Genomic DNA, 25939 nt, shown 5'->3' with positions numbered 1-25939 from the left:
GTCTCGTCACGGCAAATGGCATATGCTCTTACTCAGTAATTTGCCTTATTTGACACTCTCATTATTTGGATATTTCCATGGTTTCTAAGAATATGAGAATTTGCAATCTTTTGTAAAACACTTTTTTTCTCTCTTTGTAGTCAACCAGAGTCATTTCTTCTTTGTGATCATTAAAACCTGGCCTTTGGTAAAACCCATATCAGCTTTCTGGATTAGCCTTCAGTATTTCTGTCAGGGATTGTGGAATCTTCAGGAAGACAGAGGCACTAAGACCAAGCAGAATTTTAAATGAGGTCTATGCGTGTTGCATTTGTTCAGCAGTATGAAGAGAGGACTCCTTTATTAAAAGTCCACTTAATTATTTCCCATCTTTCACTATTAACCATGGAAAAGTAAAGTGTGGGTGGGTTTTCATTTGGGAGGAGGTTTGCTCTGGGTCTGTGCAGCTTCAGAATTTAAATCTCTGCTGATTTGTTTAATCAAATGTGTACCTATAATAAATTCTTTAAACACTGCCCTCAACTCAAAACTGTCTCGACTACAGAGCTGTCTTATACTGATACAGAGCAGGTATAAAAGCACCTGTACTGGTGTCATCCAAAGGAAAAATACATAAGGAACTTTTTACTTTTCAGGAGGAAAGGCTAAGAAGCAGATGTCTCTGTGTGAAAAAGGGCTTTGTGAAGCTTCAACAGATCAGGACAGAGGCCCCCTGGGAGGGTAGGAGGAAACATGAAGGGGGCCCCTGCAGAATTCTTAGGTTAGCTGCCAGAACTCCAGAGGCCAGCTCTCACATAAACGCAGTGGGACTGTAAAAGTTACAGGCTCAGCAGCTTTATGATTTTCCACAGGGTCATGGGAGCTGTGTTACCTTTTTGTTTGGTTTCCTTAAAAGATGAATGGAGGCTTTCCGAAACTTGGGGTAGTCCTCAAAATCTTGAGGTAGAACCTATGGTGGTGAAAGGTTCATAGCCCAAGGAAAGAAAGTGAGAAAAAATGCAAATGTAAGTGCTGAGAAGAGACCAGGTGGCCAGGGCATAGCTGATCCATTCAATGATCTCAGAAAGGAAATTGATTCCAGAAATGTACATGAACAAGCCACTTTGTGGAATCTTGTAGATGATTTCTCCAGGCTTCCTGAGCTGGGGGCATTATAGTCACTATGAATGTTGATTCCCATTATCAAAATAGATAAGAAGACACCAGGGCTAAACTGTATGTCTGTGTACCACTCAGCAGGGTATTCAGCACAGTAAACGAGATAGTAGCCTTGGAGGAGTCCATTTCCCATGCAGAAGACAAAGCCTCTGAAAAGGAATACATATGGAAAAGGCCTCCCTGTAGTGAGCAGTGAGTAAGCAAATGCCCTACTGGTCTTGGAGGATCTCCTGCGGGGTGGGGGGTGGCTGTGGCTCTCTGTGAGGATAAGGGCACTGGTGGCAGAGGTACTAGGGAGTTCTCATTGATGTGAGCTGTCCTAGAGGCCACCGTTTTGATGCCAAGCTGATTTCGGTGTGTTATATTGATATTCTGCTACCTTTCTGAACCTTGGTCGAGTTAGTTTTAGCATTGGTTTTCTAGGGTTTTCCAGGTATCCTATCATGTCATCAGGCTTCCCTGGTGGCTCAGAGGTTAAAGCGTCTGCCTGGAATGCGGGAGACCCGGGTTCGATCCCAGGGTTGGGAAGATCCCCTGGAGAAGGAAATGGCAACCCACTCCAGTACTCCTGCCTGGAGAATCCCATGGACGGAGGAGCCTGATAGGCTACAGTCCATGGGGTCGCAAAGAGTCGGACAGGACTGAGCGACTTCACTTTCACTTATCATGTATCTGCAAGTAGATGTAGTTTTGTTTTCTGAGTCTTATATCACTAGCTTGTTTCTTTTGTATACTGCAGTAGCTAAGGGACAGTGGTAAATGATGGTGGAAATAGTGGGCATCTGGGCATCCTTGTTTTGCTCCTGATCTGTGAAAATGATACTTTTGTTTCCTCTTTGGTAAAGTGCTGGCTTCAGTACTCAGGTCTTTTTTTAAAACAAAAACAATGCTAGGGAAACATCTTTGAAATCCTGTTTTCTTGAATGTTTTTATCAGAAATGAGTGTTGAATTTTCTCAAAGACTTTAACATTTGTAGATAATCATATGTGTTTCCTAGTTAAATCTATTAGTATGGTTCTTTATATTATAAATGCCTTTTTGAAATATTCTTGAATTCCTGAAATAAATTCCACTTGGCATGTTTTTATTATTGTGGTATTGGATATTGTTTGTTAATATTTTATTTAATAGTATTCTTACATTAATATTCATAAATGATATTATCTATAATTTTAAAATACATTGTATCAGATTGAGGTGACAGTGTTATACTTGATTTTATAAGACACGTCTGTTGGAAAGTTTTCCAATTTTTTAAGTTCTGGAACAATTTATGTAGCATTGGGACTATCTGTACTTTGAGTGTTTGGTGGAATTCCCCTGTGAAAGTATTTGAGCCTGGTACTTTTTTTGTGGGGAAGTACCATAATAACTTTTGTTTCTTCTATGAAGATTGGATTATCTAAGCCTTCTATATCTGTTGATGTCAATTTTGATAAATTACATTTTCTCATAAAATTATCCATTTCATCTAGATTTATGAATGTATGTCCATTGAGGTGTGCAAATAATCTCTATACTTCTGGAAAATGTCTTTTGTTTTCTTAAGTAGAGCTATAATTTTTCTGATTTCTTCCTTATCAATTTTTGCTTTTATCTTTATTATAATCTTCTTTGTGCTTTTTTAAATAAGCTTTTTGAGTTGAGAATGTAATGCATTTATTTTCATTATTTTATTTTAATTGATAAGCATATTTAAGGTTCAGAATTTTTCCATGATCACTGCCTTAAATGTGTACTACACAACCTAATATGTGGTGTTTTATTATTTTAGAAATTAATTTGTTTATATTTGCTCTTTTACCTAAGAATTATTTAATAGTTTTTATTGTTTTTTTTTTTTTTTTTCATTTTTAAGCTTCCAGATAGAAGAGTCTCTTGGTTTTCTTCTACAGTTGTTTTTATTTCTATTGCAGCCTGAGTGTGGTTTGTAATATTTCTACTTATGGAATTTAATGATGTTTTCTTTGTGACTGGAATCAATGATCAAATTTTTGTGAATGTCCATGTGTGTGTTTGAAAAGAAGGTATATTCTCTATTAATAAAGTATAAAGTTCTTTATGTATATCCATAAGATCTACCTTATTGATTATATTGTATATGTCTTCTATATCCTTACTTATTTTTGCCATTATCTTGTATTGAGAGTGGTGTTTTAAAGTCTCTCACTATTACTGTTTGTTTCTTTGCATTTGATGTTTAAATATATGTAATTCTGTTTGAAGTTAAATATCTCCATCCTTATAAATATGGTTATTTTTTGACACATGGATATCCATCTATATTATATCTTCATTGTGAATTATGGCTTTTAGCATTATAAATTGGCTAACAAGTCAAGTTAGTGTCCCTTGGTTTCAGTTGTACTTTGATAACGGGAACAAAACCTCTGCTTTTTTTCTTGTTTCTAATCTCCTGGATCATCTTTGCTTATTCTTTTAGTTTTTCTGAATTATTGTGTTCTAAATGTGTCTTTGTATTTAGCATAGAATTGGATCTTGCCTTGTTAGCCGATTTGAAAATCATTTTTTTTTAATTGGTGAAGTAGGCTTATAACATGTGTTGATATGATTGATATATTTGGTGTCAACTTTGTTATTACTTTATGATACTGAGTGTATTATACTTTATTTATAATTTTCCTTCTTCCTGTGAGATGACTTCTCTGTTCTTTTAAAAAGTTTCACTGGCATTTAGGAAGCTTGTAGTTTTGACTCTTGCTCGTTTCTTTATATCAGCTTTCTGTGGAGCCTTTAGTCCCGTGTTTTCTTATGTAAGCTGCACTGTCAGGTTTGCGATGGTGCTTTGACTTTCACCTGCCACCTGTGCAGCAGGTGGGTTATGCAGCATTCCCATTTCTTCCCTGCTTTTCTCTCCATCCTCATCCCCAGTTTTGAGCTGCATTTTTTCCCTTTAACGGAGCATAAAACATTTACATATTGTTTTTCCTCTTATATCTCTATTTTTGTTTTTGTTCTTGAGCTGTAATTAAATATATCAAATGCTCATCATCAGTCCCTTTATGATGTGTCCCTAGTTACCTCTTGGCTGATTCTCTCAGACAAAGCTTATGCCACAGGACTTGTGAATTCAATTTTCCTTGAGTTTTTGAAAGTTTAGAAGTTTTTATGGCTTTGATACTTGAAGGACATTTTGGCTGGATATAAAATCTATGGTTCCTATTTTGTTTCCTTAACATTCTTAAAAATGCTACTCCATTCTTGGTTTGCTTGGAATGGTTTTTTTGGGAAGTCTGATGCTAGGATAATTTTCTTGCCCTTGTAAATAATTTGGCATTTTTATCTAGTGACTTGATTTCTTTTATCTTTAAAATTTAAATTTTGCTAAACTATATTTTAGATTACATTTCCAGGTCAGTTTTTCCTTTTCCAACACAGTTGGCCCTTTCCTATATTTATATATGGGCCTTTCCTATATGTAGGGAATATGTATATATTCAGTTATTTTCTTTCTTTTTTGGCCTTAAAAGTTTTCTTTGATTATAGTTGTAGTTTTAAGTATTAGTTCTAAATCACTGTTTCATTTTTCTTTTTCAGAAACTCGCCTTATATACACAGAAGGTTTTTCCTGGTTTCCCTCTTTAGGCACTTTCTCTTTGACCTATTGTAGTCGTCTTAATCTTAATTTTATTCTTTTTGTTGTTTTTCTGTAATTCTTTAATGTTGCTTATTAAATCTTTGTTTAACAATTCTCCAATGGACACATTGTAATTTAACCTTTATTTCTGACATAGTTTTTCTTTGATTTCTTTCCTCAGTTTAATCAGTTCTTTTATTTCTTCCTGTTCTTTGTCCATTTCTGGTTTAGTTTTAGAATTTCTGATTAAAGAAATACTTTTTAAAGTATATTTAATTCTACTTAAAGTATTGTATTATGGTTTTCTTCTGCTTTATTCTACATGTTGGGGGCAGGAATTTCATTAGCTGAAATATTTCAGTTTCAGTTTTCTGGTTTGATGTACTGCCTTTGTTATACTGAACATTTTGTGGAGAGGATTGGGAGTTTGGGATGATTGTTCTCTCAGTTACAGTGATGCACAACTTCTTTAAAGCCTTTTTTTTTTTTTTTTTAAGGAAAAAAAAAAAGTATTGGTAGATTAAAGGTGGCTTCTCCAATATCGTGGCTCTGTTTTGTTTTGCAGGTCTTTTGCATCTTTTTCCCTTCAACACTCAGCCTCCAAAGTGCATCTTTTCCTTTTGTGTTAACTCTCTTCTCCTTAAGAAGTGATGCCTTCCCAAGACTGCCACCTTGGGTTCTGCACACTTCCTGGTCGGGTTATGATTGCCCAGTGTTGTGTTGTTTTTTTTTAAGCATTTGCATACTTAGAATGGACTTTTTCTTTCTACAGGTAGTTTTTGCCACCGTTAGGCTCTCAGCTCTCCTTTTCTCTTTGCGGTCATTTTGAGCTGCCCCCATTCTTTGCAAAGGTTTCCTGCAGGAGCTCAAGAAATAACTTTGTTGGAATTTGATACTTATTTTTATACTTATATTTGAAGTTAGTAGTATTCTCTCTCTTCCAGTAATATAGAAGGTTTGGGTTGTGTGCTGTTGTATTTGCTTTTCTGTTTCACTGTACAGTGTTTGGAGGATATGTAGAGTCATTTAAGTTTAGCTGGTCACCATTTTCTTCAGAATACCTGGAAATATGTATCATCTTTTAAGTACTTTTCTTTCAGAACCTAAATGTAACTAATCTTGTACAGAATAACTTTTATTCTTTACACTTGAAGTAAATAATTTTTTTCATTGAGTAGGTTAAGATTAGTTTTATCTGATTAGTTGTTTGAAAAGGCAGTTTCTAATTTATGAATACCTTATATCTCAAAATGTTACTTATTGACTGCTGAGCATGGGGTATTAATAGAAGATGAATTAGACTTGGAATCTGGGGACTAGGCCTTTGGTTACTTACTATTTAGATCATCTCTGGTCTTTATTTCCTCAGTTGTAAAATATGAGGAGGGTAGAAAATAAGACTTCTAAGGTGCCTTCTGGTCTGAAAATTTCTGTGAATTCTGTGAGTTCTTGTGAGCACAGAATTGATTTCTCATATGATAATATTATACATTATCAGTACATCTGTAACCCAGTCCTCAGAAATCTCTACTGAGTCATTGGTGTTTTTTGGGGTCAGCACATTCCAAGTGAGGAAGCAGTGGTTGTAAGCCTCTTACTTAACCCTCACCACTACCTTCCTTCCTCTGTAGACCTTTGTATTACAGGCTAGGGGGAGGAAGAGGTGATGTTGGAGGCATTCATCATGTGAAAAAAGGGAGAAAGAATTGAGAAGAAGAAATCCCAAGTGGCAGAAACCAAATGACAAGGAAAATTGCTCTTTCCAGTAGGCTTGGGTAGCTTCTTTTGGATGGGATGTAAATTAGAGATGCTAATATTCCTAAGTTGTCTCTGAAATAAAGTCATTAAAATACTGTTATAATTGATGCTGCCATAAAAGAGAATTGGTGCACTTGTCCTTCTCTCCAGAGCCTGCTTTCCTAACAGTGACTCCTAATTTGAGCGTCTTTTGCAATCTGAAGAGTAAGGATTTCTCAAATCAAGTCCTGGTTTCTTTTTGCGTAAGAGTTCTTCTCTCAATTTCTCTCTTTCCTCTTGTGTTTCAGCAAGAAGAAAAGCAGGCTGCATATTCATTGTGTGCGTGTGCACGTGTGGTCTCTTCAGTCTTGACTCTCTGTGACCCTGTGACCTAGCCTGCCAGACTCTCTGTCAATGGGGATTCTCCAGGCAGGAATACTGGAGTGGGTTTCCAAGCCCTCCTCCAGGGGATCTTCCCGACCCAGGGATCGAACCTGATCTCTTATGTCTCCCGTGTTGGCAGGCAGGTTCACCACTATCTCCACCTGCACGTTCAGTACTTTTCCTTGTAAACCTTGACAGATAAATATCCAGTTTCATTGCTTACAAATTCTGCTTCCCCACACAACTCAGCTTTTCTACTGCTTTATAGTAAGGATTGCCCTTTTCCCAGTTTCCAATAACATGTTCCTCGTTTTCTTCAGAATCCTCACCAGAAGCTCCTTTAATATTCATATTTCTACCAGCATTCTATTTATGATGATATGTTATTTTCTCAGATGATACAGGCTTCCTCTACCGTGCTTCTCACTTCCTCTTGAGTCTTAAATGGAAGAATCTTTAACATTCATATTTCTACCAATAATCTTTTTAAGGCAATCAGGTTTTTTCTGTTGTTGTTCAGAACTTCAGTTGCTGAGTCATGTCCAACTCTTTGCAACCCCATTGACTGTAGCACGCCAGGCTCCTCTGTCCTCCACTATCTCCCAGAGTTTGCTCAGGTTCGTGAGTCAGTGATACGATCCATGGAAAGGAGGCTTTTTCTATCGTTCACCTAAAAATTATTCTAGCCTTTATTCATTATCCAGTTCCAAAGCTACTTTCATATTTTTAGGTATTTGTTACATCAGCACCCCATATCTAGATACCAGAATCTGTATTAATTTTCTGGGGCTGTGGTAACAAATTTCTACAAACTTGGTGGCTTCAAACAGCAGATATTTATTCTCTCACAGTTCTAGGGGCCAGAAATCCTAAATCAGTTTCACTAGACTAAAGTGACGATGTTGGTATTGCCACGTTCCCTCTGGGTGCTCTAAGCGAGAATCCATTCCTTACCTCTTTCAGCTTCTGGTGGCTGAAGGTGTTCTTTGCTTGTGTCCATGTCACTCCAGTCTCTGCCTCCACCTTCATGTCACCTTCTCTGCTTGTGTGCATCAAAATCTCCCTCTGCTTCCCTCTTAAAAGATGCATATGATTGCATTCAGGGCCCACTTGGAGAATCCAGAATCATCTTGCCATCTCAGGATCCTTAGCTTTATCACACCTTCTTAGTGTGATAAGGTAACAAAGCAAAGTCCCTTAGCAAAGTCCCTTCTTAGTCAGATAAGGTAACATTCACAAGTTCCAGGGATTAAGTTATGCGTGTCTTTTTAGAGGGCCGTTCTTAAGCCTACCATAGATAGTATTGGATTATTATTTTGTTGTTGCTGTTTGATACAACCTGATTCTTAAAAGTATAAACATTAGGAGACAGTAATGGAATTCAAACTGGTTTGGATTTTCCCAAGTTGTACAGAAATCTCATTATGATACTTATCTTAGGATTTGTCCTGAAAGTTGTATTTAGACCTAACTTATACTATGCGATGCAGGAGACCCAGGTTCAATCCCTGGGTTGGGAAGATCCCCTGGAGAAGGAAATGGCAACCCACTCCAGTGTTCTTGCCTGGAGAATCCCATGGACAGAGGAGCCTAGCGGGCTACAGTCCATGGGGTCCAAGAGTTGGACAGGACTTAGTGACTAAACCACCACCACCTATACTGTGTCGCAGTAGGAGTCTTCTTGATGCTTTGATGACTAGCCATAATGTGCTTGGACCACATTACAGGCCTTTTGTTAATTAAACTTTGTAGCAGCTAGTGTTCAATGTGCTGTCCACAGGTTGCTTGAAAGCAGCTCCACTAGGTTGAGGTTTTTGGAGTCACTTCCTCTGTTGTTTTAAATAAGACTTCCTCTGTTGTTTTCTCATAACAGTTTCATTGATTTATAGTTCATATACCATACAATCTACCCATTAAAGTATAATATTAACAGAATTTGAGATTTTTTTTAGTATATTCATTGAATTGTGTGACCCATAGTCAGTTTCAGAACATTTTCATTACCCTCAAAAGAAGCCCCACACTCTTTAATAATCAGATCCCATTTTCTCCCAAACCTTTCAGCCCAATCTAATCTATTAAATGAATATGTGTGTGTGTGTGTTTTTTAAATCTCTGTAGATTTGCCTATTCTGGACATTTTTTATGTAGAATCATGCAAAATGTGATCTTTTGTGTCTGGTGTCTGTCACATGTTTTCAAGATTCATCCATATTTGTAGTGTGTTAGCACTTCATTTTTTTTTTAACCACTGAATAATGTTCTTTTGTGTGAACAGAACACATTTTACTTATTCATTCATCAGCTGGTAGACATTTGGGTTGTTTCTACTTTTAGCACCTGCCCCTTTTAAATATTAGCCCAATTGGGAAATAGGCAAACGAATCAGACAACTAGAGATTGAAAAATCGGCTTTATCACTGATAAAGATGATTACAGCAAAAGGCGGCCCTTTCTCACTCCCTGTACTGCAGCTCTTCTCATTCCTTCTTCCCGCCTCCCTGACACACACGGGCAGAATCTGCTCCCGTCACTTTACTTCAGTGATGAGCAGAGACTGTGCTTGGAGAACCAGCTCCTTCATCAAAACCATGTGCTTTCTCTAGAGAAAGAGAGGGGAGAATGGAGCCCATAGCACAAAACTTCAGAAAGGGCAGATCACTCTTGTTTTGGGAGCCATCCTAGCTAGGAAACCGGAAGGGAGATGAACAGTACCTTCTAACACCAAGATTGGCATTTTAGTTCTTACCTTGTAAATTAAAGCAAAACATATTTCTCTTTGATTACGAATTATTAAATGTTTCTTCACATCAAACATGTAAACAGTTGAACAAGTTAAATGATAGTACTTACTAATTCTAACATAACTTGTTGTCCTGTAATTTATAGGTTTCTCCACCAAATAAAGGAAGAAAATTCTGAGTTAATTAATAAACTATGGACTGATATTCAGCAGAAAGTAGCAACACAGTCACAAATGACAGCCTCTTCAGGAACTCCATCATCTGCTTCTCCATCAGGAGAACAAAAAGGTTTGGTTCCCCCACTCTATTATTTCTCCCAGAGTAGTAGCTTACTTTCTTTCTTAAACCCGGTAATTTTTTTAAGGAATGTTACTTGGTTTTTACTGTCTTAGCCTGATTGGTAAATACTGATTGACCTGTTGATTGAAATGCTTAGAAATATTTTTATTGTTCACTTGAGATTCTTTTGGAATTGTAGCTGCTTTGAATGCTACCAATGCTGTTAAGAGAATCCATACAAGGCTTCAACCTGAAGAATCTACTGAGACTCTAGACTCAAGCTATGTTGTGGGACAGGTGCTAAACTCAAGGAAGCAAAAACAGCTGCTAAATAAAGGTTCAGTCTCTTAATTGACAAAATGGGTTATTATGACTCAGGGAACTCAAACGGGGGCTCTGTATCAACCTACAGAGGGGTGGGATGGGGAGGTTATACACATTTAAAATAAATAAATAAAATAAATTCTCTGTTTTGGAAGCATAAAAAAACAAAACAAAACAACTATGTAACTTGATATAGCTATCTTAGCTTCTTAGTACATGTCTCTCAAACTCATCCAGTCAGATGCTGCAGAGTAAGAGGTTGTTGAATGGTAGCCATTTACTGCCTCCTTTTATTCCATGTAACTCTAGAAGGATGGTTCTCACTCATTTATTATAGATAGTATAAATCTGGTTTAAACAGTATAGATTCTTTATGAGAAAATGATGATACCTTCTGTAAAAAATACCTTTTATAAATTGTGAGCAACAGTCAGACATTTTTGTAGTTTAATTTTTCCTGGTCTTAATGTAGAATGACTTCTGTCATTATCAGTGAAAAGAAAACCAGATTCACGTGCTCCTTCCAAACAGAAAAGTAGCATGTTATCAGCCAGCACAGCCTCCACAGACTTACCAAGTAGCAGTAACCCCAGCCTGGATGTCCTCAAACACATGATACATGAAGTGGAACATGAAATAGAAGAGTACGAGCGGTGGACAGGTCGCGAGGTCCAGGGACTCCAGAACAGCCAGGGTCTCACCGGCTTCACCCTGTCCCTCGTGAGCTCACTCTGTCGCCTGGTTCGGTACCTTAAAGAGGTAAGGTTGTTAGTCTACGCTTCTACTAGACTGATGGCAGAATTGGGTAGGTTTTTCCCCTCTGCACTTAAATTATTGCATTCTCCAAATAAAATATTTTCAATTTGAGTAGCTTTGTTTAAAATGCCTCAGCTTTGGATTATCTGTTGGCAAGGTTTTGCCTCTTAATTTTCCTCTACACCCTGATAAAGATATGCCAGATAAGTGGTGTTGATTTTAGTTTGGTAATAGGTAATAATTAAGTGATAATTAGGTCAGTCTGCTATAAATAAAATTATATCTTGCACTAATAGTTAATATTACTGTTTGGCAGTTATAGATTAAACTACTAATCATGTCCTCATTCTACTGCTTTTCTCTGCTTGCTAGACCCACTTCAGTTCAGTTTGGTGAGTGGTATACTTGTGATCTGTAGACACAGATCAGGAAAATTCTTTTCTGATTCCTCCAGCTCCATTTTTCTTTCTCAAGATTGCTTTGGCTAGGGACTTTCTTCATGGTCCAGTGGTTTAGAATCTGCCTGGCAATGCAGGGGACGTGAATTAGATCCCTGGTTGGGAAACTAAGTTCCCACATGTCGCAGAGCAACTGAGCCTGTGTGCTGCAGCTACTGAGACTGTGCACTCTGGAGCCTGTATGCCACAGCTGGAGAGGGCACTGCAATGCAAGATCCCTGTGTTGCAATGAAGACCCTGCATGCTGCAACTAAGACCCGATGCAGCCAAATATGTTTTAAAAGAGATTGCTTTGGCTATTTGGGGACTTTTGTGTTTCTATACAGATTTTAAGATTTTTTTTGTCTTAGATTTACAAAAGAATGACATTGGTAACTTGATAGAAACTACGTTAAATCTGTAGATTACTTTGGGTAGTATAGTCATTTTGACAATACTGATTCTTCCAATCCAAGAACATGGTATATCTTTCTGTTTGTGTCATTTTCAATTTCTTTTATCAGTGACTTATGGTTTATATAGGTCTTTTGTCTCCTTAGGTAGGTTTATTCCTAGGTGTTTTCCTCTTTTTGATGTGATAGTAAATGGAATAGTTTCCTTAATTTCTTTTTTTTTATAGTAAGTGTACAGAAATGTATTAATTTTATATAACACAACTTTACAAAATGTATTGATGAGCTCTAGTAGTTTTCTACTAGCATCTTTAGGATTTTCTATGTATAGTAGTAATATTAGTCACTCAGTTGTGTCTAACTCTTTGTGACTCCATGGACTGTAGCCTGTCAGGCTCCTCTGTCCATGGAATTCTCCAGACAAGAATACTGGAGTGGGTTGGCATTCCTTTCTCCAAGCATCTTTAGGATTTTCTGTGTATAGTATCACATAATCTGCAAATCTCACAGTTTTACTTCCTTTTATCCAATTTGGATTTTGTTTATTTCTTTTTCTTCTCTAATAACCATGGCTAGGACTTCCAAAACTATGTTGCATAAAAGTGACGAGAGTGGACATCTTTGTCTTGTTCCTGATCTTAGAGGAAATTCTTTCAGCTTTTCACTGTTGAGTATGATGTTAGCTGTGGGTTTGCATATATGGCCTTTAATATGTTGAGGTAGGATTCCCTCTGTGCTTTCTTTCTGAAGAGTTTTTATCATAAATGGATGTTGGATTTTGACAAAAGCTCTTTCTGCATCTATTGAGATGATCATGGTTTTTATTTTTCAGTTTGTTAACATGGTATCTCATGAGGATTGATTTGCAGATATTGAAAAATCCTTGCATCCCTGGGATAAATCCCACTTGCTAATGGCGTGTGATTATTTTAACATATTGTTGGATTCAGTTTGCTAGTATTTTGTGGAATATTTTTGTGTCTGTGTTCATCAGTGATATTGGCCTGTAATTTTCTTTTTTGTTGGATCTTTGTCTGGTTTTGGTATCAGGGTGATGGTGGCCTCATAGAATGAGTTTGGGAGTGTTCCTTCCTCAGCAGATTTTGAAATAATTTCAGAAATATAGGTGTTAACGCTTCTCTAATGTTTGATAGAATTCACCTGTGAAGCCATCAGGTCCTGGGCTTTTGTTTGTTGTAAGTTTTTAATTCAGATGTTGTATACTAAATACAACTAAGTGTCCCAGAGGTCTCTTAAACTGTCACTTCTTTTCATTCTTTTTTCATTATTCTCTTCCATGGCAGTTCTTTCCACCATTCTTCCAGCTCACTTATCTGTTCTGCCTCATTTATTCTGCAATAATTTCTTCTAGTATATTTTTTGTCTCAGTTATTATATTGTTCATCTCTGTTTATTCTTTATATCTTCTAACTCTCTGTTAAATATTTCATGTATCTTCTCAGTCATGCCTCCATTCTTTTTCTGAGATCTTAGATCATCTTTACTAACATTACTCTGAATTCTTTTTCAGGTAGATTGCCTAGCTCCATTTCACTTAGCTGTTCTTCTGGGGCTTTATCTTATTCCTTTGTCTGGAACATAATCCTGTGCTGTTTCATTTTGTTTAACTTTCCGTGTTTGTGTTCCCATGGGGTTCTTGTTTATAGTTTCTCTTCTGGTGTCTACCTCCTAGTGGATGAGGCTTTTCTCAGAGGTTTGTGCAGGTTTCTTGGTGGGAGGGACTGGTGCCTGCCACTGGTGGGTGGAGCCGAGTCTTGTACCTCTGGTGGGCCAGGCTGTGTCAAAGTGTGTGTTTAGAGATGGCTGTAGACTCAGGAAGACTTTAGGCAGCCTGTTTGCTGGTGGGTGGGGCCGTGTTCCTGCCGCATTGGTTGTTTGGCCTGAGACATCCCACCACTGGCGCCTTTGGACTGTTGGGTGAAGCTAGGTCTTGGCATCAAAGTGGGGGCATCCAGGACAGCTCACGCCAGTGAATACCCAGTACCTCCACAACCAACGTCCTTGTTTCTACGGTGAGCCACAGCCACCATCTGCCTCCCTGAGAGACCCTCCAAGACCAGCAAGTAGGTCTGGCACAGGCTCCTATGAAGTCACTGCCTTTTCCCCTGGGTCCTGGTATGCATACTTAGCCTGTGCCTTCCAAAAGTGGAATTTCTGTTTTTCCCAGTTCTGTGCAGTTCCAGTGATCAAGCTCCACTGGCTTTCAAAGCCAAATACTCTGGGGGCTCCTCCTCCTGATGCCAGACTGGGGAGCCTGATGTCAGATTCTGAACTCTCCTGTGGGAGAACTTCTGTGATATAGTTATTTTCCAGTTTGTGGGCTGCCCACCCAGAGTTGATGGATTTTATTGTATCATGAATGCACCCCTCCTACAATCCTGTTGTGGCTGCTGCTTTGTCTTTGGAAGTAGAATATCTTTTTTGTCTGTAGATGGTTATTCAGCATTTAGTTGTGATTTTGGTGTTTTCATGATAGGAGGTGAGCTCAGGTCCTTCTACTTTACCATCTTGTGGAGATCTATCTAAATTTGCTTTTTACAGGTTTGTTTTACTGTCAGACTTGTGACAGTCTTAACATTCTTACATCTATAGGTTAGGAATCTCTAGGAGTGTATTTTTGGCTCTCTGAACATATTACAGGCTTAGAAGCATGTACATTTTAGTTAATCACTTGTTTTATGAAGCTTAATCATTTAAACCTGTTTTTTATTTTTAATTATGTTTTAAGAAACTTAATTTTTGAACTGGTGATGCATTTACCATGGTATGCAATTCAAAGATAACAAAAGACTGTATGGAGAAAAATCTAATTCCGACCCCTGACTTTCACTTAACATGTTTACTTCCTGTAGCCAACTGTCATTATCAGTCTGTCCTAGAGACAGACTGATATTCAAGCGGTTTGTATATGTACTTTCTTCCATTGTCTTCTACAAAAATTGTAGTTGTTTGATTCTACACATCATTCTGTTCATTGTTTTATATTAAAAGAAAGGAAGACGATAAAGCAGCACATTTTAATGAAATATAAACCTTTTAATAAAAATATTTAATTCTTATTACTGTCACAAAAAAGTATTCTCTTCTTTGATAGCTTTGACTAGAAACTTTTAATTTGCAACATGTGATGCTATGGAGGGGAGTTTATTTGATTGTTTTTTTTTTTTTTGGTAGAGTGAGCTCCAACTGCGTAAAGAAGTAGAGACAAGGCAGCGACTAGAAGAAGCATTAGGTGATCATCGAGAGCTCATTGATGCGCTGACAGCTGAAGTTCTTTTCCTTAGAGAAGAAAATACTGCTACCCAGGTATTTAGATGAGATCCCAAACTTTTCTGTGTTTAGTAGTATAAAACATCTGTACAGATGTATGAGATTCTCTTTTAGTTGCCTTTGATTTAGTTGTGCTGGTGTGATAATTTATCACTTTTTTAGTATCCTCAACAGTAACTTTTCAAGAACATTTATTATATTGGAGGTACTATAGGAGAAACTTGAATTATAAATAGTGTAGAATAAATATCCTGTCTTTAAGAAACTTATATTTACTGGGGAAGACAGAATCTACGTTTAAATAATAACGACTCATATTATAGTGGTTTATCCAATATGTGAAATGAGTGTTGTGACAGCTGCTTTTCATTTTTAAATAACAGAGGATACCCTGTGAGGAACCCTCCTACAATATATGCCATTTAAAGTTGTTTATAGTATCTTCAGTATCTTTATTCATCTTTTTGTCAAGCAGTGTTTATAATAATTACTGATACTTTTATTTATCAGCCACAAGAGACTAGGAAATCAGTAGTAGACAAGTTGTGTTTGTGTCAATGAACATTAGATATATGACATGCAATTTTTATTGATATATAGTTCACATACAGTTTCTTTAAAATTGAAGTACAGTTGTTTTACAGTGTTGTGTTAGCTTCTACTATACAGCAAGAATCAGCTATATGTGTGCATATATCCCCTCCCTCTTGAGTCTCCTTCCCACCCCCACCGTCCCACACCTCTAGGTCATCACAGAGCACCGAGCTGAGCTCCCTGTGCTATGCAGCGCTTCCCACTAGCTATCTGTTTTATGCATGGTAGTGTATTTGCTACTCTCTCAATTCATCCCACCCTCTCCTTCCCCTCCTGTGTCCACAGTCCATTCTCTACGTCTGTGTCTCTATTCCTGCCCTGCAAATATATTTTTCAGTTCAATTTTTCTAGATTCCCTATATATGCATTAATATATGATATTTGTTTTTCTTTTTCTGACTTACTTCACTCTATATGACAGACTCTAGATATAGTTCACATACCATTTAACACACCCTTTTGTAGTGTACAATTTGGTGTTTTTTTCTGTGCCGGTACCATTATCTAACTCCAGAGTATTTTCATCATCCCAGAGAGAAATTCCACACACATTATCATTCACTGTACTCCCTTCAGCCCCTGGAAACCACACATCTGCTGTATGTCTTTATAGATTTGCCTAATCTGAATATTTTATCTAAGTGGAATCATGCAGTATGTGGTCTTTGGTGTCTGGCTTCATTCACAGCACATCATGTTTTCCGGGTTCATCCGTGTTGTCCTGTGTGTCAGTACTGCATTATTCCTCTTTATTGCTCAATAATATCCTAGTATGGGCTCTACCACACTTTGATTATCCATTCATTAGCTGAAGGACATTTGAGTTGTTTCCACCTTTTGGGTATGATGAATGAATAATGCTGCTGTGGATGTTCATGTACAAGTATTTGTGTGAACGTACATGCATGCTAAGTCTCTTCAGTCGTGTCCAACTCTTTACAACCATATGGACTGTAGCCTACCCAGGCTCCTCTGCCTATGGGATTTTCCAGGCGAGAATAGTGAAGTGGGTTGCCATGCCTTCCTCCAGGGGATCTTCCCAACCCAGGGATCAAACCCATGTCTCTTACATCGCCTGTATTGGCAGGTGGGTTCTTAACCACTAGTGACACCTCAGTTCAGTTCAGTTCAGTCGCTGAGTCGTGTCCGACTCTTTGTGACCCCATGAATTGCAGCACGCCAAGCCTCCCTGTCCATCACCAACTCCTGGAGCTCACCCAAACTCACACCTAGGAAGCCCCACTTGTGTGAGCATATGTTTTCAATTCTCTTAGGAAGATAGGCACTTTTAAAGTGTACTAATATGTCCAGCAAATCTTTATTGAGCACTTACTGTGTATCTGGCACTGTTCTAGGTGCAGGAAATAGAGTAGTGAATGACAAAAAAAATCTAGGTCCTCAAGGAACTTACATTCTAAATTAACTTTGCCCCCTAAAAAGTGAAGTATATTGTTAGTTAGATGCTTATTATGTATTATAAAGAAAAAGAAAGCTAGTAAGAGGGATGGGAAGTGTCTGGGATGGGAGGGTATAAATGGGACAGGACATGTCTGTCTGAGGAGATGAGAGAGCGAGCCTGCCAATAGCTAAGCGAAGAGCACTCACTGCAGAGGAGCAGCAAGGGCTTAGGTCCTGAGGTGGGAGCATGGCTGTTGAGCTCAAAAGCCACCAAGGAGGCCAGGGTGGCAGGAGTGGGATGTGGGAGAGGGAGCACAGGAGGAGACGGAAGCAGGGAAGTCAGATCACAGGGGCCCTGCAGGCTGGGTGAGGGCTTGGACTTTTGTTCTGAATGAAATAGAAAACCACAAAAGGGATTTGGGCAGAAATGTGATCTAACTCAGTTTTAAGAGAATCAGTCTGGGCGGCTGTTTTGAAATTAGATCAGAGATCACCACCCTGTCTCTGTTTATGGTGACCTTAGTGTCTCAGGATGGAGAAGGAAATGGCAACCCACTCCAGTACCTTTGCCGGGAAAATCCCACTGGACAGAGGAGCCCGGTAGGCTACAGTCCATGGGGTCGCAAAGAGTCGGATATGACTGAGCGACTTCACTTTTCCCTTTAGTGTCTCAGGACACCCCTAGGCCAGAGAAATACCCAGCAGCTCCATATATTAAGTAGTTAGTGTCAAACAACTCAGTAAGTATTTGTGCATCAACAACTTAGATGCTGTGTGAAAAAAATAATACATGAAAACTGATAGAAAAAGTCTTTTTTTATTCATGATTAATAACCACAGTTATTTAGTAATGGAATATGTATACCTATTGGGCATTGTACAGCTTCTCATAGCCTGGAATCATATTGAACACCATCACTCATATTTCCTGTTCCATAATTATTTTTATGCAGTGTTGCTTTTTTAGCACAGCAGCTACTGAAAACTCAGCCTTAGGAAGATATGGTATCATCAAAAGGAGTGTATCTTGATCTAATGTTGAATCTGTGAACACTTCGAGCTAGTAGGTCACTAGTACCTGACAGATGTTGAGCATCAACAGTTCCCTTGAGAATTTAGAAATGTCCTGTGGTGCCCCCGTGAGTCCGTACTGGTGCTCCAGGGTGCAGGTTGGGATCAGTGAAGGACCTGACTGTAGGTGGTCAAACACAGAAGCAGAACATTACAGACAGGAGTCCAGAATAATTTGGGTGAGACATGGCAGCTTGGTTGAGGTTGTAAGTGGGATAGGTTGTGAAAAGTAACCAAATTCTGATGAAGTCAACCCCAAGGATTTGCTGATGGACAGGATATGGAGTGAAGGAGAAGATGTGAAAGAAGAGGCAGAGTTTTGGCCTGAGCAGTTAGAAGAATGGAGTTGTTATGGATGAGGCGGGAATGTTTAGGAGGAGTTTGGTTTTTTGTATTTTAAGTTTGAGAAGCCTATGTGAGTTCCTCATGGAGATGTTGAGTGAGCTATTGGATATGTGATGTGGGTTTTGGGAAAAATTTGGACAGATATAAAAATGTTTATTATATATCATTCAACAGTCCTACTAATAATACTTCTGACTTCTGACCACACCTGGCGTTTAGCAAATGTCTGTTCATGTTGGAGCTGTGTATGTCTCTTTGTATATGTACAGTTGATCCTTAAACTGCACCAGTTGGAACTGTGCTGGTTCACTTATATGTGAAGCTTTTTCAATATGTATGTACTACAGTACTACAGTCTGTGGCTGTAGTTGAATCTATGGATGCAGAACCTTGAATATGGAGGGCCAGTGGTAGTTATACATGAATTTTCCCTGTACAGAGTGTTGATGCCCCTGGAACCCTGTCTAGTTCAAGTGTCAACTGTAATATAATACACATATACATATATATAATCTCTTAACACTATTTTATATATATTACCATACATTTTTATAATGCTTATGTTTATCAGTTTAAATACCTGAATAATATTCTGTTGAGTTTCCTCCTTGGTCTTTTGAGTAGCTTAAGAGTCAGTAGGTATCATCATCAGTCAATAGGTATAAACTCTATTATAAAAGAGATTTTATAAATTGAAAGCCCTATGAAAAGGTTCGTTCTTACTGTTGTAGCAGTGTATTTATTAATTAATAATATTCCATGGTGTATTTAACCATTCTTCTATCAAGAAATTAAAAAAAATGTTTATAATTATATATTTTCATGAATGCATGATTTTAGTATATGAATAAAAGTCTGAAATTCCCAGAGTATTTAAAACAATGATGTAGATATACACACCTAGGTGATTTGCTGTCTGATAAGCCAATGATATTATTTTGTTCATTTTTCTCTAGGCGAGACTTCAGCAGTACATGATCACAACAGATGAGCAGCTTATATCACTCACACATGCCATTAAGAACTGTCCTGTGATAAGTAACAAAGAAAGTCAGGCCTTAGAAAGGGGAGCCACAAGTCAGAGACATATAGATAATCCAGGTGAGAAGAATCCTACTATTCCAGATGAGCATTAAAATACTTTCAGAGAAAACAAAACTGTAAATCTGTATCTAGCTATTGTCTGTTCATGGATAGATAGTATTATCACCATTACATTTGCCATATTTATTCCAGCTAATATTTATTGGATACTTGCTCTATCCCAGGTTCTTTTACAGTGTTTTACATGTATTATCTCATTTAATTCTCATAATATAGCTCTCATTTAATTTTCAAAAGAATTCTTCACTCAGTCTTATGAGATAGTGTCATTGTTATCCCCATTTTTTAGATGAGAAAACTAAGGCTTGGAGAGAGGGTTGGTAACTTAATAAAGTCACACAAATAGAAAGTAACACAACTAGCTTCCTAGACATGTGGGAATTTAGTGCCAGCACCTTTAATTAGGGTACCCCCGGTTTGGGAGGGGAAGAGATGGTCTTGAGAAGAAAAAAATACTGAATTTCAGAAATTCATGACCTTAGTTCATTCATGGTGATGCTTTCAAAGCCTTTCTTCACCTTGTGTGCCACCGTCATATGTCGTGGGCCGAATAGGACACTGAGCATTTTTTGTTTTTTATTTTGATGTATGTCTCTGTTTAGAAAGAGTTTTATGTATTTAGGAGTGTTTTCTTAGAAGTGGCTGACTCTAAAATTTAACTTGCATGAGGTAAACTCAATGGCGAGGGCAGATCTTCAAGGGCAGTGCTTTTCTCCAAAATAGCCACTTCCTCCCAGTGCTGGCATCACAGGAGCTTGGCCCCTGAGTGGCTGCTCAGTGAGGGTATGGACTAGAAAGTGAGGACTCCAGAGGCCACGTGATTTTGCCCTCTGTGGAAATGCACCTAAGTCTAAATGCCTGAAGTGTGCTCATAACTCCTTTGAGTACTAATAGCCTCTCATCTTCAGAGGACCCAGCCGTAAATGCTAGTGTCTCCATGCCATTGATGTTCAGAGGAGAAGATGTGGTTGAGTTCCCACAGGAAGATTTGCCTGTCAAACTGTCTCAGGTGCCAAACCCTCCAGAAAGTGGGGACCTGGCCAGCAGTCTTCCAGGACATATATTTGAGCCAGCAGTGTTGTTAACACCGCCCAGGCAGAAGAGCAACTCGGAATTCTCTCCTTTGCAGGACGGTAAGCAGGCTTCTTCTAAAGTTATATGGCAGTTGTTTTTCTTTGCTTCATATATGTCATACAATATGTTCATTGTTCCCTCATAAACAGAATTTGAAAAGATACTGATGACCATATATAACCTTTTAGCTGAAGGAGAGTTTTTCAGAGTGGTTTATATCATGTGCATTATACCTATGGTGAAATGTGACAGTGAATTTCATTATGTATCTGTTCCATCAGGCATTGTAAATGTCAGTTAAACTCAGATCAAAGGACCAAGTCCTCAGCAATGAAATGCAGAGTAAGGGGGTATCCCATTTGTCTGGATGGTCCAGGGGTATTGTTGTTCAGTCGCTCAGTCGCATCTGACTCTTTGCGACCCTATGGACTGCAGCATGCCAGGCTTCCCTGTCCTTCCCCATCTCCCAGAGCTTGCTCAAACTCATGTCCATTGAGTCAGTGATGTCATCTCGTCCTCTGTTGTCCCCTTTTCCTGCTTTCAGTCTTCCCAGCATCAGGGCCTTTTCTAATGCGTTGGCTCTTTGCATCAGGTGGCCAAAGTATTGGAGTTTGAGCATCATTCCTTCCAATGAATAGTCAGGATTGATTTTGTTTAGAACTGACTGATTTCCTTTAGGACTGACTGATTTCCTTGCTCTCCAGGGAACTCTCAAGAGTCTTCTCCTGCACCTCAGTTTGAAAGCCTCAGTTCTTCAGTGCTTAGTCTCCTTTATGGTCCAGCTCTCACATTCGTACATGATACTGGAAAAACCATAGCTTTGACTATGGGCCTTTGTTGGCCAAGTGATGTCTCTGCTTTTTAATATGCTGTCTAGGTTGGTCATAGCTTTTCTTCCAAGGAGCCAGTGTCTTTTAATTTCATGGCTGCAGTCACTGTTTGCAGTGATTTTGGAGCCCAAGCAAATAAAGCTTTTACCTGACTCTAAATGTTAAGTTCTTCATGTCATGATACTGGTTTCTTCTCTTACTATTCTTTCTGTTTAAATAATCTCACTTGTTCTTGTGGCTTCCAATACCTTCTATATGCCAGTGACCTCCAGTTTTAGATCTTTGCCTAGATGATCTCTTGAGTATCTGAACTATGTTTCATCTCCTTGGATGGATATATAGGTACCTTAAGCTTAGCATGTTCAAAACAATTCTTGATAATCCTCCTTCCCCTAAATCTGTTCTCCTGATGGGCTCCATCTCACCAAACAGCATCACATTTTCCCTGCATTTTCACTCACTTCTTGCTTTCAGTGCATCACTTGCAGTTTGGTTGCCAAGACATTTCTCGGATGTGTCTACTTCTCTCCTTCTTCATAGCCAACATACCTTAGTCAAAGCTACCATCATCTTTCTTCTTGACTATTATGGTTGCTTGCTGGTCTCCCTACTTCTCCTCCTGGACCTTCTAATTTCTATAGCATTTAGTAAATGTAAATTATGTAAATTGAGTTGTGGACAAACCTTCTCCAGATTTCATTGCTCTTGGATTAAATTATAAAATTTCTAACATGGCTTAAAAAGCTCTGTGAGAAATGGCCCCTGCATGCTTCTCTAGTCTTATATACTGTATTCCCCGATGCTCCGTTGTTGGTATGCCACAGCCAGACTGGCCTCCTTTCTTTCCTCTTTCCTATTTTGGGGCCTTCACATATGTTGTTATCTCTGATTGTAATGTTCTTTGCTCCACTCTCTGCCACATATGTAATCATTTAAGTGTCACTTCTTGGGACTTCCCTGGGGTCCAGTGGTTACGACTCTGTGCTCCTAATGCAGGGGCTGCAGGTTTGACCCCTGATTGGGGTACTAAGATCCACATGTAGAGTAGCCAAAAAAACCTCCCAAAACACAAAGCAAAAAGGTAAATAAAAACTTTACTTCTTCAGAGATACTTCCTCATCCATCTTTAGTTTACATTATGTGTCTATACTCCCCCCAGGATTCCCAGATATGAGTTAATGTATGTGTTAAAATGTGAACTAGGTAGATGGTTTTTCACAAGGTTGTTGATAAAGCTCCAAGGATTATAAAAGACTCTGTACTTGATTATTAGGAGTAGTATTGCTGGTATATTCCCTGTTAAAATAATTGAGACATTCAGAAACCAAATCCTTCCTTTGAAATGCTTCTCAAATGCTAACTTCTAAGTGGGGGGGAGCTCATAAGATGACCATAGTGCCAACTGTGGCTCAACAGTACATGTTTATTGTGTTCTAACCATATCTGCAGTATTGAGGAGGACTGTTCAAACTCGTCCTGCTCCACGAATTCCTCCGACCGTGGAAATAATTGAAAAGGAACAAAATTGGGAAAAGAAGACCTTACCTGTTGGCGCAGACATTCAGAACTCAAGTGACGAGAGTCACCTCTTCACTCAGAGGTGGAGGGCCTCTCACATGGGAGAAGACTCGCAGAGCAAAACCCAGGCTCCTTTTGTTAGCCTCTCACAGCCTCTCTGCAGTTCCCAGTCAAGCATGCAGCAATCAAGAAACCCCACACTCTCAGAAGAACCCCTGGTGCTGGGAGACGGGCAGCAGCTTAGAACAAATGAGACGTTAATACAGAGAAAGGACATCATGGCACGAATTGCGGAGTTGACCCTGCAGAATTCAGCCATCAGGGCACATCTGAATAATATTATTGGTCCAGGGGGAGAACAAGGGGACGGACTTCGGGAGTTTAACAGACAGGAGACAAGTCACGCCAGCGACACGATGGCTGTGAGTACCAATTAAGGATTAACTCCAGATGTATGGGAATTTAAGTTTATTACTGGAGCATCTAGAAATGACCCTGGATATCTTTGAGGCTGGTGCTAGAGGGCTTATGCTTTGTCATGTCCTCATCACAGAATAAGTAGAGGTTATTTATCAGTTTATGTCCCACACACATTAGAAGAGGACATAAAATTTAAATGGGGAAATGAACGAGGAAAATAGGACAAAAGTAAAATGGGTAGAAAAGCTAAAATTAAAGCTAGGAATGAAATTTTTAATATACAATGTAGAATAAATATGTTTTGAACGTTTGCCACACAACTGCATTTTAATTGAAATCATTTTTACTCTCAAAGGGGCTCATAAAAGAGAGTTGCATGTAGTTGGCCCTCAACTCATGAGTAGTTAATTTCTTAGGACACAATGCATTCTCCTATGGAAATGATGTTTTAAAGAATTATTGAAGTCAGACTTTTATGTATATGAATTATCTGGGGATCTTGCTAACATGCAGTCTCTGATTGAGTGGGTCTGAGGTAGAACCTGTGCATTCCTAATAAGTTTCAAATGATATTGGTCTGAGGATTACGTTTTGAGGAGCAAAAGTCTACACACTGAACACATTTGAGTCAGTTCTAATGAGATGGATGAACCTAAAACCTATTGTACAGAGTGAAATGAGTCAGAAAGAGAAAGATGAATATCATATTCTAACACATATATACAGAATCTAGAAAAATGGTTCTGAAGAATTTATTTATAGGGCACAGTGGAGAAACAGACATAGAGAATAGACTTATGGACATGGGGAGAGGGGAGGAGAGGGTGAGATGTATGGAAAGAGTAACATGGAAACTTACACTACCATATGTAAAATAGATAGCCACCAGGAATCTGCTGTATGGCTCAGGAAACTCAAACAGGGGCTCTGTATCAACCTAGAGGGGTTGGGTGGGGAGGGAGATGGGAGCGAGTTTCAAAAGGGAAAGGATATATGTATACCTATGGCTGATTCTTGTTGAGGCTTGACAGAAAACAGCAAAAGTCTGTAAAGCAATTATCCTTCAATAAAAAGTAAGTTAATTTTTTTAAAAAAGACCAAAAAAAAAAAAAAGTCTACATACTGTTGTGCTGAAATTTTGTAAGTTAAGTACACTGTGGGCTGACCTGGCAGTGTAAACCTTCATTGCCTTGCTTATGGGGAGAAAAGGGACTCTAAGTTCCAATTGTGAAACATGCCTTTATGCTGATCCCAGTGATGGGAGAGACTTCTTTTTACCTTGCCACGAAGCCAGGGTGGCACCTCTGAGTGTTCCGATGGGGACGAGGCCGTAGAAAGGAGCTGGCCAGCTTCATGGATTAAGGGATCCATAGTGATGGCTTCCATAAGGGTTTTAGCAGCAGTGGATTGAGGATTCCTATGAAGAAGGTTGGGAGAGAGTGGAGGTGAGGGCCATCTCTGTCAGCTCTGGCTCAGGAGGAATGTGAGTATCGAGTCACAGAAACAGCCATCATAAGGGACTGGCAGAAGAAGCCAAGAAGGAGATCAGGAGTGGGCTGCGGTCATCGATACACACTGTCTCAGTTCTAGTCAATGGAAACATTTCTGTTTTTGCAGAGTTTTGAAGATTATTTGAAGCAGGCAACTCTTGGTTTTAAAAAGACCACAGAATTAAAAATTGAGCTTACCCCCTTTTCCCACTGGGATAACAATCAGGCAAGAGAGGAGAATGTAGTTTTATTGTGTTCACTACTCTTTTTGATATAATCAGAATTACTGAGTGATTTTTAATTCATACTATTTTACTGTCTCTTTTTTAACTAATGAGTGTAAACTGCAAATTAGTGACTCCTATTAGGAGCTGTTTTTCCCTCAAAGGGACATATTTAATGAAATGAAATACTTAAGAGTAACATATACATTTCTTTCAGGAATTTTCACATCAAACTTTCGTGATATTTCTTGAGTGGCTTCTTCTTACTCTTACCTCCCATACTCTTTTACAGTCACCAACCTTCTGAAATCAGGTATCTCAGGCCAAAAGCAGCCTGGGAGGGCTGATGTGTGGTCAGAAGGAGTGATTTGATTCCTAGAAATCTTTGCCAAATAGCTCACGGTGCATGAAGATTATGATTATAGAATCATCTGTTTCAACTACAACAGAACCTCTTGTGTATATTATGATTCAAACCCCAGACCTGTCTTTAAATAGGGATTACTTAGAAGCCAATCACTGGGAGAAGTATCTTGCTTATGTGGTCTTTGTGCAGCTCAGCAAACACTAAGAAATGCAGGAAAGCTTTGCTTTGTCCCACAGTCACTCTACATGGACAGAGGGACTAGAAGGCTTATGTGGTACTGATATTAGAAGGATAAGTATCCCTCCACTTTAGCCTTTATTTTTAAATTAAGAGATCTGTAAATTCTGTTACTGTTTGCCTATTATTCAAGTTTGCATGTAGC

General features: G+C 38.6%; 1 protein-coding gene across 9 annotated transcripts in view; it reads left to right on the top strand.

Annotated features, from left to right (window-relative positions):
• The window catches only part of SPICE1 (spindle and centriole associated protein 1), a 58127-nt gene that overhangs the window by 26774 nt on the left and 5414 nt on the right, over nt 1-25939 (top strand). For 6 of the 9 annotated variants that reach the window (XM_019982127.2, XM_070788146.1, XM_070788142.1 and 3 more), the window contains 8 exons: nt 1237-1350; nt 9768-9910; nt 10101-10238; nt 10719-10984; nt 15027-15158; nt 19487-19631; nt 20543-20767; nt 22988-23478. In XM_019982127.2, coding sequence (XP_019837686.2) covers nt 1237-1350; nt 9768-9910; nt 10101-10238; nt 10719-10984; nt 15027-15158; nt 19487-19631; nt 20543-20767; nt 22988-23478 — 1654 coding nt within the window. The remainder of the gene's footprint in view (nt 1-1236; nt 1351-9767; nt 9911-10100; nt 10239-10718; nt 10985-15026; nt 15159-19486; nt 19632-20542; nt 20768-22987; nt 23479-25939) is intronic. The other 3 variants (XM_019982221.2, XM_019982302.2, XM_070788136.1) reach the window with 3 other exon arrangements.

Source organism: Bos indicus, chromosome 1 (assembly GCF_029378745.1).
Source record: "Bos indicus isolate NIAB-ARS_2022 breed Sahiwal x Tharparkar chromosome 1, NIAB-ARS_B.indTharparkar_mat_pri_1.0, whole genome shotgun sequence".
In the NCBI taxonomy this organism is placed as follows: Eukaryota; Metazoa; Chordata; class Mammalia; order Artiodactyla; family Bovidae; genus Bos; species Bos indicus.
Note: the sequence above shows the minus strand (reverse complement) of the source record. Positions and strands in the feature narration are given on the sequence as shown.